Source organism: Marmota flaviventris, chromosome 6, assembly GCF_047511675.1.
Source record: "Marmota flaviventris isolate mMarFla1 chromosome 6, mMarFla1.hap1, whole genome shotgun sequence".
NCBI classification, from domain to species: Eukaryota; Metazoa; Chordata; class Mammalia; order Rodentia; family Sciuridae; genus Marmota; species Marmota flaviventris.
Window position 1 is genome coordinate 99,950,883 of NC_092503.1, and position 14,922 is coordinate 99,965,804.

At 33.2% G+C, this 14,922-nt stretch overlaps 1 protein-coding gene across 1 annotated transcript in view; it reads right to left on the reverse strand.

The window, feature by feature from the left end:
- Positions 1–14,922, reverse strand: part of Tinag (tubulointerstitial nephritis antigen) — a 76,113-nt gene that overhangs the window by 41,542 nt on the left and 19,649 nt on the right. The window contains exons 5-6 of the mRNA XM_027938270.2: positions 6,084–6,207; positions 1,351–1,501 (exon numbers count right to left, since the gene is read on the reverse strand). Coding sequence (XP_027794071.2) covers positions 1,351–1,501; positions 6,084–6,207 — 275 coding nt within the window. The remainder of the gene's footprint in view (positions 1–1,350; positions 1,502–6,083; positions 6,208–14,922) is intronic.

Sequence of the window (14,922 nt, forward strand, 5' to 3'; positions counted from 1 at the left end):
CTCATGGATGGGATTCTGTGCCCTTATAAGAAAAAGGAAATAACCAGAGCTCTTTCACCACCATGTGAAGACACTTCAAGAAAGTGAACAACTGCAAGCCAGGAAGAGAATCTCTGCCTTGTACTGAATAATCCAGCACTTTGACCTTGGACCTTGCAGTCTCCGAGACAAAATAATCCCTGTTTAAGTCACCAGACTCTGACATGTGGTTATGAGGGCACAAGCAGACTAATAAAATGAGATTTAATTTGATCTCAATAATAATTTATATTTTGAAACTCCTGAAAAACTTTTATCTTTATCATAGCATAAAACAGAAGCCAGTCAAACTCTACTACACCAGGAAAATTTCAGCCCAAGCTGCCCATTCAAATTACCATTTTATTAGGCAAAATACATGAAAAAAATGTTAACAATTTAATGCTACCTATCAATATCTGACACTTTCCCTCTTTCATAACATCTAACTGTTGTATGACAAGTTAAGGCCACTGACTGGATGGTGAAAGAATGGGAGTCACTCCACATTCTACTAGTTGTCAGGTGCAGTCCTTAGCCAAATAATCAGCTCTGAAGCATATCAGCTCTCCAGTAGCCACATGGTGCTGTGCTGGTGTCAGCTGTGAGAGTAAGGATTTGCAACCTGAGAATTTTCACCAACTAGGATGAACACAGTAATGGCACTGATGAGCTGAAGCAACTCTAAGTTACTTTTTTTGTGTTATTCTTCTGAGATTTTTAATCTAATTTTTCCTCCAATTTTATCTCTATTCATCGACCTAGCTAACTAAAAGGCACAACTGAGGAATCAGCAACATTGATTACTGCAATCCCTCTGAAGGAACTCACTGGAACCACTTGGTGCAGAGCAGCAAGAAGAAAAAGCTTGTTTGAGTCGTCAAAAGAAAAATTTATGTTAATTTAGATAAAAATGTACACATTCTTTTTTTTTTTTTTTTTAGAATTTTAAATATTTATTTTTTAGTTCTCAGCGGACACAACATCTTTGTTTGTATGTGGTGCTGAGGATTGAACCCGGGCCGCACGCGTGCCAGGAGAGCACGCTACGGCTTGAGCCACATCCCCAGCCCCCTGTACACATTCTTTAATAACTATTTCCAATAGCTTCTTATCTCAGAAGATACCACATATAGTATATATCTAAAAGTAAAATTTATTTGTGTGTATATATATATATATATATATATATATATATATATATATATATACTTTTAGATTTTTCTTCTTTTTTGTTTTTGTAAAAAAAAAAATCTCAAAACATTTTTCCTTATTGTCACTTGAGACAACGTTCATAAAAATCTTAGAAACATGTGTTGGGCAGCTATTTACCCACGTTTTCTCAGGTACCACCAGGCCCTGTCAATGCTTCCACTGTTGCATCCATGACGGTTCTTAGGACAGCACGAGATCAAATTCTGAGGGGACAGATTGGCTGTGTATCGACCCTTAGACTGAATTGCTATTCTGTCAGCTGCCACACCTGTTTCAAATAGAATACTGATTAATACTCAAATGATACACAACATGATGTTTCTAGTAATCCACATATCCTTTTCTGTTGGAACCTTAGTTTTCAAAATTGTACATTATTTGAGATTAAGAACAAATGTCATTAATAGATCTATGTATTTCAGTCAGTTCAACAACAACATAATTTCAGTCATAATGTTTGTATTCTATTGATATTACTCCTTTAACTTAGGAAACTGAAAGCTTTGCTAACTTGTTCCTTTCATGTTCTGTATACTTTTGAACCTGTCATTAAGGAATCTGTCAAGTGGCAGTTTTCTTGAGGCCAATATGTTACTTATACTTCTATCTCTGACATGGTATCTTGCATGTAATTATGGTTAAATACATTTTTAAATGAATGTAAGTAAATTGGAGAAATTAAGAAAATGGATTGTAAAAATATTAACTGAAAATTCACCCATGTTAATTTGATATATTGGAGTAAATTGAATCCTTCCTTTTTAAATTGATATCTAATTTAACTACCCAGGAGAACATACTTCAGCTAATTCAAACTATTATAAATTTATCTAATACCTTAAAGCTACATAGCACACTTTTATGCTTGTAATATGTTGAAAATAATTATCTTAATCTTATTTCAGTAAACATAGACTTCACTTTTATATACAAAGTGAGTATGTTTTTAGCTAAATATACTTAAAACTATCATTAACTCTTATAATTAATTAATATTACTAGTCAGTGACACACAATAATATAGTTGCAGTAATTATGTATATTATATATGATACTACATTGTTGGGACCTCTGCTGACCACGGAAGTGCAATCACTGGGGAAAGAAATCCCCAGTCTTGTGGTTCTGATTTTGTGATTCTCCATGTATGTGACAGTTAGAGCTTGAGAAAGGGCTTCCATATACATGCCTGAATGGCCCCAAGATATGGCTTCCGCAAACACAATAACTCCCCAGCAATGGGACACACATACCTAATGGGGTATTGTTTCTGTAACTAGGGTAACGGGGCTCTGTTTCTGCAACTAGGGTAACAGGGCTCTGTTTCTGTAACTGGGGTGCCTAGGCTACCCCAACCTGGGGGACACTCCGATCTCTGATTGGCCCCTGCCTTTGTCCCCCCCTTCTCCTCTCTCTATATAAGTCCTCTCCTTCCACAATAAACTGAGTTGCTGCGCCATCTCAGCTGACTCAACTCCCAACTCGGTGTGATTTTTGCCAGGCTGGGTGGCGGGCCGGGTCGCGACACTTACCCTCTCGCTCAGCCGGGAGACACTCACTAGCTGGTCTAGTGATGCTCCTCAACCTCTGTCAGAGGGTGGTCCAACACTACATATACTTAGTGATATGTATTATATAATTTATAATACAGTTTTAACTATTATTAATATCATTGTTAATAACATTAATTAATGTTACTAGTTATATTGAGAACCACAGTAATCATTTATGATTGACTATTCTGTTTAAATAATTCCTTGGCATTGTAGTAGCCATAAGTTCATCCCTCCCTCAATACACTTACTGAGCACTACTAGGTCAAAAGCATGGTAGCTTTAAAAATTACAATAATGAGCAAGAATTAAAAATATATATAATTCTGCCTTCATAGAATAATAGACTAGAAAAACTAACCTACTAGTAGCAGAAATCTACATATCGTCATTTTGAACATGATTTCATGATATTGTAAATGATGAGACCATGAAAAAATTAGGGTGAGTAGTATTTTAAAAACAGATTTTTTTGTTGTTGGATAACTATAACTGTATCATTTTTGATGTTTACTATCAGGCTAACCCTTACTCATTCTTAGTTAAAGCCAACAGATAGCTTTTTTCTTTCTTTTTTTTTTTTTTTGTATTCATTCTTTTTCTCAGGGGAAGTCAATTTTCTTCCCATCAGAATTATGTGTGGGGGCTGGGATTGTGGTTCAGCAGTAGAGTGCTCGCCTAGCACAGGCGTGACCCAGGTTTGATTCTCAGCACCACATAAAAATAAAAAAGGCATTGTGTTGTGTCCATCTACAAAATAAATAAATAAATAATAAAGATTCTCCCTCTCTTTCTAAAAAAAAAAAGAATTATGTGTGCACTGGAACCCCTCAAAATATTCATTTAAGTTTTTTTCTAAAATAATTCATTTTAAATAATGCATTTACAAATGGATCTCTGTATATGAATTTTATGTAACTACAGCATGTGTACCATTCCATAGTGCAATTGCTAATACAGTTTATATGCTTAATAAGTATTAAATCTATAACCTCCACTTCCTTCTCAATTTCTGTCTATTGAGGATGCTAGGATACATTTCATTAGGAGTAAATGGCACTATACTAATATTTCTGAAATCCTCAAGGGAATAATTCCTTGTATCATAAAAGAAAATAGAAATCCTTTCATGCTTTGACATTCACTATAAGGATTCAGAATCAAATATAATTTTTTTAAATATTAGTGAAATTTAATTTGTTCAAAATACACTTTCATGGTGTCAACAGTAGTCATGTCTCCTGTCTTGGCTCTAGGTGAGTCACCTAATCTACTGGGCTCTCTTTATAAGATGGGAGGATTGAAAAGGAGGACCTCTAAAATTTACTCAAGCCACATCAGTCTAGATTTCCACTAAAAGGTAAGTGTTTAAAATCATAATGTTATGCAATCTGTTGCTCTATGTTATATAGACATTTCTGGATCTCACTGAAAGTTTCATCCAAATTTACCTGAAATGCTTGGAAAAGGTCAGAAAATTTAAGAATAACTCAGTTTAGTCTATTGCTTTCTGCTCTCTTTTTAAAAATTTTATTGAATGTTACCTCTGAGACACACTATTATTTTCCCTGTTTGTTTTATTCTGTCTCCAAATTTACTCTGTGGCACATATAACTCCCACCATTCCAACACCTTTACCTCTTCAGCTTCTGTCAAATGCTTGAATTTTATTTGGTTACATAACCTTTTCTATATATGTACATCCTTTAAGTTTTTCTTCTATTCCATGTTGTAGCTTTTAGTTTCTCTTTAAAATATTTTTCTTATTTCAACTTCTACCTCCGGATACAATTTTCTGTATATCTTTAGAACTTAGTTCATTTTTTAAAAAATTTAACACACACATACAAATATAATAGGTCCAATTTACCATATGTACTACATGAAATACAAAACTGAGTCCTCTGAAACCACAAAATAATTTCAAATAGTCTTTGTGGGAACTATTTGAATTAGGTGGGAGGACAATCTAGACTTGGCCCTGTGCTAAGTCTATCTGTGAAGCTGTGACCTAGAGATACCAAGACAGCCTCCAAATCGGCCTAGCAAGTCTCTCTCAGTTTTCACTGCTAACAACTTTCCTTAAATGTCCAGAAATACTAATCTAGCTTAAATTTAAGGCTAAGTTGTTACATATCACCTTGGAGGTGTAAGTCATTAACCACATGAATATAAGTGGGCAAATGATGTAAATGATTAAATCTCTCCCAACCCATCTGAAACAGGTCTTAGAAAAGTCCCTAACTTGGTAAATACAAACAACAGAGCTACAGAGAGCATTTACACAGGAGGTCTGGGCAGCAATGTTAAATTAACAGATGCAGCCATTCCAGAGGTGAGCCTGGCCAACACTCCAGTTCTGCTAAAGGCATCTCTGGAGTAACTCACAGATACCATGAAGCAATGACATATAGACAAAGATGTCAGCCTACTTCACAGCTGGCTGCTCCAAGAGCCTATGCATTTACTTTGTAATGTTGTCAGTGCTTTAAATTGTTTTTGAGCACTCTTTTGAAATTATCTATAAACCTTGAACACAAGATCTTTGATAGTGTCCAGTTCTCATCTTGTCAACTTTTTTAAATTGCTGAAATACAATCAGTACTTTTTTGAGGATAATTTTGGACATAAAATCTTAGGGTGGGCCTAAGTAACTTATTTAGTTGACTTGTGAACTTCTATTAAAGTAGCTATAAAAGAAGCATTCTTTACATTTTTGGATTAACATTAATATAAAACTGTAAGTTAATTTTATTTAAACATCAGTTATATCACTTTAGAGTCAGAATTATTTTTATTTCAGATGAGAAAAAACATATTTGATAATTTAATTCTAAGCTTTACTTCAGAATAGTCTAATAGCTAAATATATATATATATATATATATATATATATGCATATTTATATATACATATATGGTGAACTTACTAAAAATATGTAATAATTATGTGAGGGTGTGTATATTCATGTCAGGAGTACAGATAATTCTATGGGTGCAGAGGAACCTTAATACCCTTCTTATTATCTGACTTTAACTCTCAAAAATTGAACAAATTCTGGCAACTTTACTTTGTTGAACTTTAAATTCATTCTGTATCTAAAATTAGATGTTAATGATCAATTTTTAGACTAAAACTTATATTCCTCAGATAGTTTTCTCTTGCCAGAGTATGGTTTTATTTTAATTGACCATATGTTAATATTTAAATATTTTAATTTAAAAACATTTTTAATTACCCTCTTAGGCTCTATAGTGAAAAGGGAGTTTATGAGGAAGTAATTAAAATGACTATTACTTGCGGTGGAAAATGCCCAGGATGCAGCACAATTTTTTTGATCCAATGGCCCATGAGTCCATCCAGGCCACTTATAAGAAGCAATAAAAAATTCTGGAAGATCTGTCTTGGCAGGTAAAGAAGCCTAGAGGAAAGAAAGTCAGATAAATCAGATTTTCTCAAATGCATCCCAACAGCCATTATAAGAAGATATCATGCCTTTTAATAAAGCTTATAATTGACTTTCAATTTTCTTGTATATTCAAGTTTCTGAATAAAGCATAATTATATAGAATTTTTACTTCACTCTGTGTTTAAAAATGGCAATTCAGTGTGTGGAATTATAATACAAAATCACAAGAACAATACATAGAATGCTTTTTCTGAGTTACCATGCAGTGCAAAAATTTCAGCCAAAGTTTCTGTCATCTTGAATCAGAGTTTGTTCATCCATGTGAAAGACCACATGAGGTTTTCTAAATTTGTCCTCATAAAGAATGTTTTCTTTTCTGTCTCTCCCATTTTGGAGAGTGAGTGTGATTCTGAGGTGAAATTGGCTTTGAGATGATGCACTTATAGCAACTACCTATTAACACACTTGGAGCCCCAAGGAACACATCAATTCTACACCAGTTATTGGGAAACTAAAACAAAATGAATTGGTTGATGTTTATTAAATTTTTGGAGATTAAAAAGGACATTAAGTGTGTAATAACAAATGTGCAAAAAGTCCACGTTAAAAGCCTGAGTCAATCTTTATTGTTGTCTTTCAAAGACTGCACATTAAATGTTATGAAATTTTTTTCTGTTTATATCTCAAACAAAATCTGTAGCACCATACCATATTCTCTTCTAAACTGTACTAGAGAGTGATGACTTTCACTTCCAAAAAAATCAGAAATCAAACCAAAGGAGGATTTGTTTATTAAATTTTCTTCTTAGGTTACATGTCCACACCCATACACACACACATGTGCTTGCTCATAAATTTTTGAGAGTACTTTAAAATTTTTCAAAGTCTTTTAATATTCATTATTTTTTTATATTCTTAGCAGCCCTATGTGGCATAATTAGAGCAAATATTGTTGACTCCTTTTTGTGGATAAGGTAACTGATTTCTGAAAGCTAAGACATGCTAAGGACTCTAAGCTAAATAAGATTTACTTCTGGAACTAGATCCAGGTTTTAGAGTTCTTAAAATCATTCTCCATTTCTATAATTTTTCTACTTTATCAGAAATACAAAGATATACTACCTTGTAGCAGAAGTAAAATGTCTGTAAAAGATAAAATTTTACCTGTTTAAAAGTTTTCTGATTATAAATTGAACAAGTGAAGCTACTGATCTGATATCTTCCAAGGAATTATTTCTGACAAGTACATAATAGCTTCTAAGTCTAAAGCCAGGAAGATTTAGAATTTACATATCTCTTTAAAAGGTATCCATCCAAAATAATTTATAAATTTTAACATTAACAGGAGCACTCAGTTTTGATTTAGAGAACTATTACCACCTGATAAGAAAGTTATTAAATCTTGCATCCATTACTAAAAACACTGCTACTTAGATAATGGAATAAAGTGCCAAGAACATCATTGGATCACAGTACAGTCCCTGCATGATAACTTAAAGAGTAGTTTTATAAAAAGACAAGTGTTTGGGATTCTAATGCCATTAGATGGACGATAACACAGAACCTCAAAGTTGGAGGAGAACAAATTTATTGCTCTGAGTAGTTTCAGAGATAAAAACTCTGTCTCCAAGGTATCTTTCTAAATGGGGTAGAAATACACATACCTTCCCATTTTTTTTTATTATCAACCAATCAGTGTGCATTTAGGCATTTATCATGAAGTTGCCTCAAGTTTCCACAAAAATAAGTGGAGCGTCAGTTATTATTTTATTACTTTAGAATTCCAATTTAATAACACCTAGTATATATCCCTTCTGCTCTGCTGAAGCAATAAAGATATAACTATTACTTTATACACATTTCAGTGGCATTAAGTTCTTCAGAATGTGACTTCCACATTCAAAGACTACCACAGTACTTTGCACATGGGAGACAATAAATCTGATAATAATAATAGGATATATATATATATATATATATATATATATATATATATATATATCAGTAAATTTCATCTCTTAAAAATGTATTTTCCCCTGAAGGCACTTTAAGTTAAATTATTATATCAGCATGCATTTGTTGCTTTTATGATTTATTCCTTAAAAATAAAAAGTATGACTGGGTAATCCTTCTTAATAAAATAAGGCATAGAGAAATAACACTCAAAATGACATTTTTATTGAAAATATATTTATGAATCCACTAATCCCAATGAATTCATAAAGTTCATCTATTGAATTTTTAAAGATTTTTACCAATCATTTAATATTGCTTTTTCTAAAAATAAGCCTCTGGGACTTAAGTGGATCAGGCATATATTATCTTGAGATTCTTTTTCTTTTATGATATCAGATAATCTAGTATACTAAACACAGAGAACATTTTATATCCCATTATTCCATACATATTGTAATCCTCTAAAAAATAAGATTGCTTTTATAACTCACAAATAAAGGTAAGCCTTACAAAATAACAACTAAGGAACTGGTAATAGAATTCTGATTTCAATGAATGATAGGTTTTTTTTTTAAAGTTTACACAATTTGTATTTTTGTCAAATGATAATTTAATAAAAGAAAAGAATCAAAAGAACCATCTAAGAGTGAAAGAAATTCCAAAATTGGTGTTTCAAATAAAATATCAATTTAATTTTAAGTAAAATTTCCACTCTTCCATGTGAGAATTTTTAATTCTTTATATTGTCATGTTGAAAAAAGTTCAATCATAATTTAATTATATTTTCAAGTATGTATTAGCCAAATTTGTGATTAAACTTAATATTTACCTTGCTTTAATGTTTTTATTTAAAAATTAGAATTTAAAGATATTATGGACAAATATGAGAATTAAACATAGTGATAAACAGTGGAGAAATTGTTTCCAATAACTCCCATATCTTATTAAAGTAAAATCTCTGAAGGAGTAATGAGAATGCAATCAGAGAGCAGCTTGAGACAAACTGATCAATTTTCTCAACCACCTCAGAATAAGCTCTTTTCATCCTTACTGTTGAGCCTATACCTACACACAATCCATTATGCGAATTGCCCCCTCCAGCTCTAATTGCATTTTTGTGCCACTTTTATTGGATAATCAGAGACATCTGAGACTGAAATAAAGCAACAGAAAATATAACTCTGTTCTGATTAGTCTTAGATCAGTGGCTATGGATATCAAGAATTTTTTCTAAACTATTTGATATTAAAAAAGAAAGGGCTAATTTTCTGGTTGCTAGTGGCTAAATGAAACTCTTGTCTTCAATGGTATTTGCCTTCATGCCTTAACATTTAAAGACTTATCCTTTGATATTTCTCTGGTTTCTAATTATAGAGTAATTTTCAATGATCTTGTAAATATCAATACTCAGTGATTGTTCTATGGCAGGTCCTAGCACCTCTTCTAAAGACAGCAAAATGACTGTTTCCCACACCCCTCTGCTATTATTACCATTTTCAAGCTTATGAAAAAGCGTTAAGAAGTTTCTTTAAGAGACGACTGGCTCTTGACTTTCACTGTTTTTTTCTGGGTATTTTGATTTTTGTTACTGGCAGGAATTTGGGCAGTAGAGATGGACATGGAGCAATTTTGTTGATCCCTCATATGACCTTGGAAATAAAGGCCCTGTGCAATGGAGCAAAAAGAAGAAAGAAGTCTGGACATTCAGCCCCATTGAGTACAATTCCATTGCAGGACAACCCACTTCTAGATTTGCTAGTGAGACATCAATGTCTGCATTGTTTATGTCACTGTCACTTTCAGTTTCTGTGCCTCACAGCTGAGCCCAGTCATGACCAGTATAGCACAGAATTATTAAAGCTACTAGGGTAATGCCATCTTTCATCGACCCCATCACATGATCAAATGTTAAGAAAGAATTCCAATTTCAGAGGTGTTAAAAAGTGAAGAATGCATATATCTGAAAATGGATGAACCACATTTCCTAAAATGAGTTTCTTAGAACACTAGCCCTGAGGGATTTTAACAGGTAATTAAAAATGAAGAAGCTGATTAATCAAACAGTTCTAAGGAACAATTGTTTTTGAAAATTAAATAGATATTTGTCTTCTCTGCAATGTGTTTTTACAAAATGCGAATTTATGTGAGGCTCTAAAAAGTGAAAATAATGTTCATGATTTTTTCCAATACAAAATACTTTATTTCTTTTCAATTCCTATCATTTCTATTGTGAAGCAGACCAAAGCCTCAGTGTTTTGTGTAATAGACTTTGGGAAGAAACAGTATATATGGAAAAGATAGACCCAGGCATGGGAAAGCCAGAGTAGGTACCTGTTAAATCAACACACGAGATCACCTCAGGAATCTACTTTTTATCAGCCCAACGTATTTGTTCATACAGACGAAAAAATAAATTTTCACATTTCTTTTTGAAGATTTGTCCTGCAGTGATCAATTTAGTCCCACTGCGTTGGTCAAGTCGTGTTCAATTATACCACAGTGCTACTCATCTGACTGTGACTAGTATAGAAAGACAAAACTGAAAGCTGGAAAACCGATTTGAGACACAAGACATTCATTCTGCCACAAGAGCAGGTAAACAGGGAGTGAAGTGGCATGTGTCTTTTCTAAAGGTTACGAAGGGTTTGGGGTTCCACTCTGAGAAGGGAGTTAACAGAAAAGAGACTGGAGAGACATTTAAGTAAATGTTTTGATGATTTTTGAATTTTAAAATCCTTAATTCTATGTCAGTTAAAATAACTGACATCCTCCTCTGTCCTTGGCTTTTCTCTCAACTACATGAGAAGATTATGAGGTGAGCTAAGTGAACATATATGTAAACAAGGACACTACCAAATCTGCCCATGTCCTCCTCTGCAGCACCAATGCCACTGACTGTATTTTGGAACTCTGAGCCCATATGACTTATATGCATGTATGTGGGAGCCAAAGATCAATTTTAAGGGAAAATATGGTTGTTTTTGTCCAATGTTATGTAAAATACATAATTACAGAACTGTATTTTTTACTTTTGTAGTCAATGTTTTCGTTTCTATAGAGGCTTCTATTTACACAGGGTACATATTCTTGGAGTTAAGTTGAAGATATTCATTTGGTCAGTTATTCATAATTAAAATTTGTTTTCAATAACCTAGGATTAGTCAAAACCTAAACTTGGAAAGATTTGACTTTTCCAAAGGTATTTCTCAAGTCTTAGTACTTGCCATCATTGAAATATTTCATAGAGGTAAGGAAAAAATAAATAAATTTCTCCTATTTTAACTAATGACTAGAGAAATAAATCCAATTAATCAACTATGTGTTATCTAGGTAATGATGAATTATCCAAATGATTCAATGATTTTTTTAAAAAAAATTCTCACCTAAAAATTGGTGATTTTTAAAGTTATAATAGTTATATATTATATAAATATTATATATTTATTTATTATAAAATTATTTCATCTTCTAACTGGTACAGAAAAATTATAACATGTTTCTTTATTAATTTATCCAACTAGACTCATTCATATTGAGTGACTGAGAAAACATGTTTTGCTAGTTAACTTAAAAAAATTATAATATTTTTACCTACACCAGTCTTATGTCACATGACATAGTATAGGTCTATAGGTTTAAAATATTATGCCAGTCTTAATTTTAAATCATTCCACCTTAGATATAATACCTAATTATTCTTTCTGAGGAGTCAGCAATAATAAAAAAAAAAAAAAAACTATTACATTTTTTAAACTGAGCCACATATAAAAGTAACCTTTTAATTTCCACATTTCTGGGTGAAAATAGTCTTTTTTTCATTCAAAATATTTTCAATATTTATAATGAAATACAACACAGGGAGGCTTTTCAAAGCTATCTTCCAAATTCAAAAGTACTTGTTTGCTAGTCTGGAAAACAATCATATGCAGAGTTGATTTGATTTGATCTGAGAGTATAACAGAAAAATTTTCAGGTTCATCAGAAATATGTAATCTCCATCAGAACCAATGAATCAATGCCTACACCTCTCTATATGAAATAAAATGCTACAAATGATGAAGGTTTGGATACTTAAATTCTGGAAGAATTGACCTGTTTCAGAATCCTGTGATTCTCTAGAAGTTAATAATACAAGGGAGAGAAACAATGCTTAATTCTAAATACTAACACTTCTTTAACACCTAACAGTATCCTAAGTACTTTGATAAGCACTGCTCACCCAGCATTTCATGAACTCATACAACCCTAAGAGCTAGGTAAGACCACAGTCACCATTTTATGAAGGAAGAGAGAGGCAACAAGTGGAGCAGCCAGAATGAGAACCAAGCATACTGGCTGCACTGAACACACTGCCTCTATGGAGCTTTGTTTTTGCAGTGCTGAGGTTCAAACCCAACCCGCACACATGCTATAGGAGGACAAGCTTATTTTGGCTCATGGTTTCAGAGGTTCAATCTATCCAATGACTTCATAGCTCCAGGTGGAAGGTGAGGCAGAACATCATGGAAAAAGAGTATGGTGGATGACAGCAGCTCAGGACATGGCAAACAAGAAGCAAAGAGAGAAAGCTCTGTTCACCAGGAACAGAATATAAACACCATAGAAATGTCCTCAGAGACCTACTTCCTCCAGCTGTACCCTACCTGTCTATTAACAGTTATCAGCCATTTAATCCACATCAGTAGATTAGTCCACTGACTAGGGTACAACTCTCATAATCTAATCATCTCACCTCTGAACATTCTTGCATTGTCTCACAGATGAGCTTTTGGAGGATACCTCATATATAAACCAAACAATTATCATCCAGAAAGGCCTCTCCAAAGTCTCCAAGTTACCTGCTTGCCTCACTATAAACATATTTCTGTTCCTCACCGTAACTAATCATACTCTGCAAATATGTGTTTTGATTGAACTAATTCATATAGGTTAAAAAGAGTTTTCACATTTATACAATCAAGGACATTTTTGCACAACACCTATTAATAGTCCTCTAACTTCAGCACAGTAGACACATTATGGGCAAATAGTGACTTATGCTAAGGAATGAAACCAGCAAACTAGCCAAACTAGGCAGGAAGAGAAGAGCTTTCTCAGGAACAGAAGATAATTCATCACTCACTTTTTCTACCCAGAGAAAAAAAATATATCTTGAGTCAATGAGCATCCTAGCAATGCAGCCAGGAAAAGGGAGAGACCTAGGGGTTTGGGGACAGTGGAATTTCTCAGCAGGCTAGAAATCATACCACTATTGGCAACTGCATAATTCACTATACATATAAATCAGTCCATTCTGTATTGTTGTTTTTATATATTTATTTATTTTTTCTTTGCAATGCCAGGGATTAAATCCAGAGCCTTGCACATGCTAGACAAGAGCTCTTCCACTGAACTACAGCCCCAGCCTGATATTTCTTTTTAGAAGGGGCTGGGGTTGTAGCTCACTGTTAAAGTTCCCACTTAGCATGTTCAAGACCCTGGGTTTAATTCATAGCAACACAAAAATAAACAAAGAAACTAACTAACAAAATTGTAAAATGGCGAGAGGTGAGGGAAAATTTCAGTTTCCTGAAGCATTTTCCTTTTCACTGTGGTTGGAGTCTGACATCGTATATTAGGTGTTTTCTATGTAGTCCCCAGGCTCAGAATTAAACCAGTTTTGATCTCTCTGGCTTCCAGCTCAACTCAGATCCTATTGACCCCATATGTTTTTCTAGAAATCCTTGTCATATTTCTGGGAATTTCTTTTATTTGACCAGTTATTAGGACAACTCCAACACTCAGAAACAGTCCATGAGCCACCATGCCCTAGAAATAAGAAGCTGTTTTCTTGCCTGTTTTCATTAGCAGTTAATGGAATTCCCCATATGCCAGGAGTTTCCTTATTGCTTTCCTGGAATTACTTGGCAACCATATGCATTAATTTATACCACTAACAATTTAAATTTTCTTCAAGTATTAGTCATTAAGAATTTTCACTTATATATCAACACAGAACCTTTTATGCAAATAAATCCCTAGGAGCCAATAAATGATTTAGAATTAGATTTTTTTCTCCTACGGTGAATGGCAACTTGAGAAAGAAATATACTTCATTTTCTCTAGATTATAAATCCTTCCAAGCTACAAAAAATAAAATTTAGAAGAGAAATGTTATGAATAATACTGAGAAAACTCCTTAATAAATGTTTGGTCCAACATGGCCCTCGAAAAAAAGAAAGTGGAAGAATAGACCTTAATAGGTAAGTATTTTCTTTAACAATGCTGCTTCTTTTTTTCCCAGATGGGGACAAAAAAGAGAAAATAAAACTGTTATAATAAAAATGACTCTTTTCCAACTGATCTTTTAATTAGATCACTAAAAAGTCATGAATCTGATGAATCTGAACTATCACGCCAAAGATTTTGTCTTACTGATTGTAGCAAAAGATCCAAAAATATCTTTAAACTGATCATTTCGGAAAATTATCTCTGGTTAGGAGATTAAAAGGCTTTTTTTTTTTTTTCTGCTTTGAACCTGAATTGGCTAAAGCTAACTGACTCTACTGGAATGCTAAGGACTATTTTGGGGAACAGATCCTTGTAAATGTCCTGGATCTGCAATTTAATTCTGCAATGGCTCTTAGCCTCTCTGACTATCATTGTGACTTAACCTCTCTACATCTTAATTTGCTTGTCTTTAAAATGTGGGTAATGATAGTACTGATGACATCAAGCGGCTGAGGAAATTAAATGAGATAAAGTATAAAAGAGCTTAAGACACCACTCAGT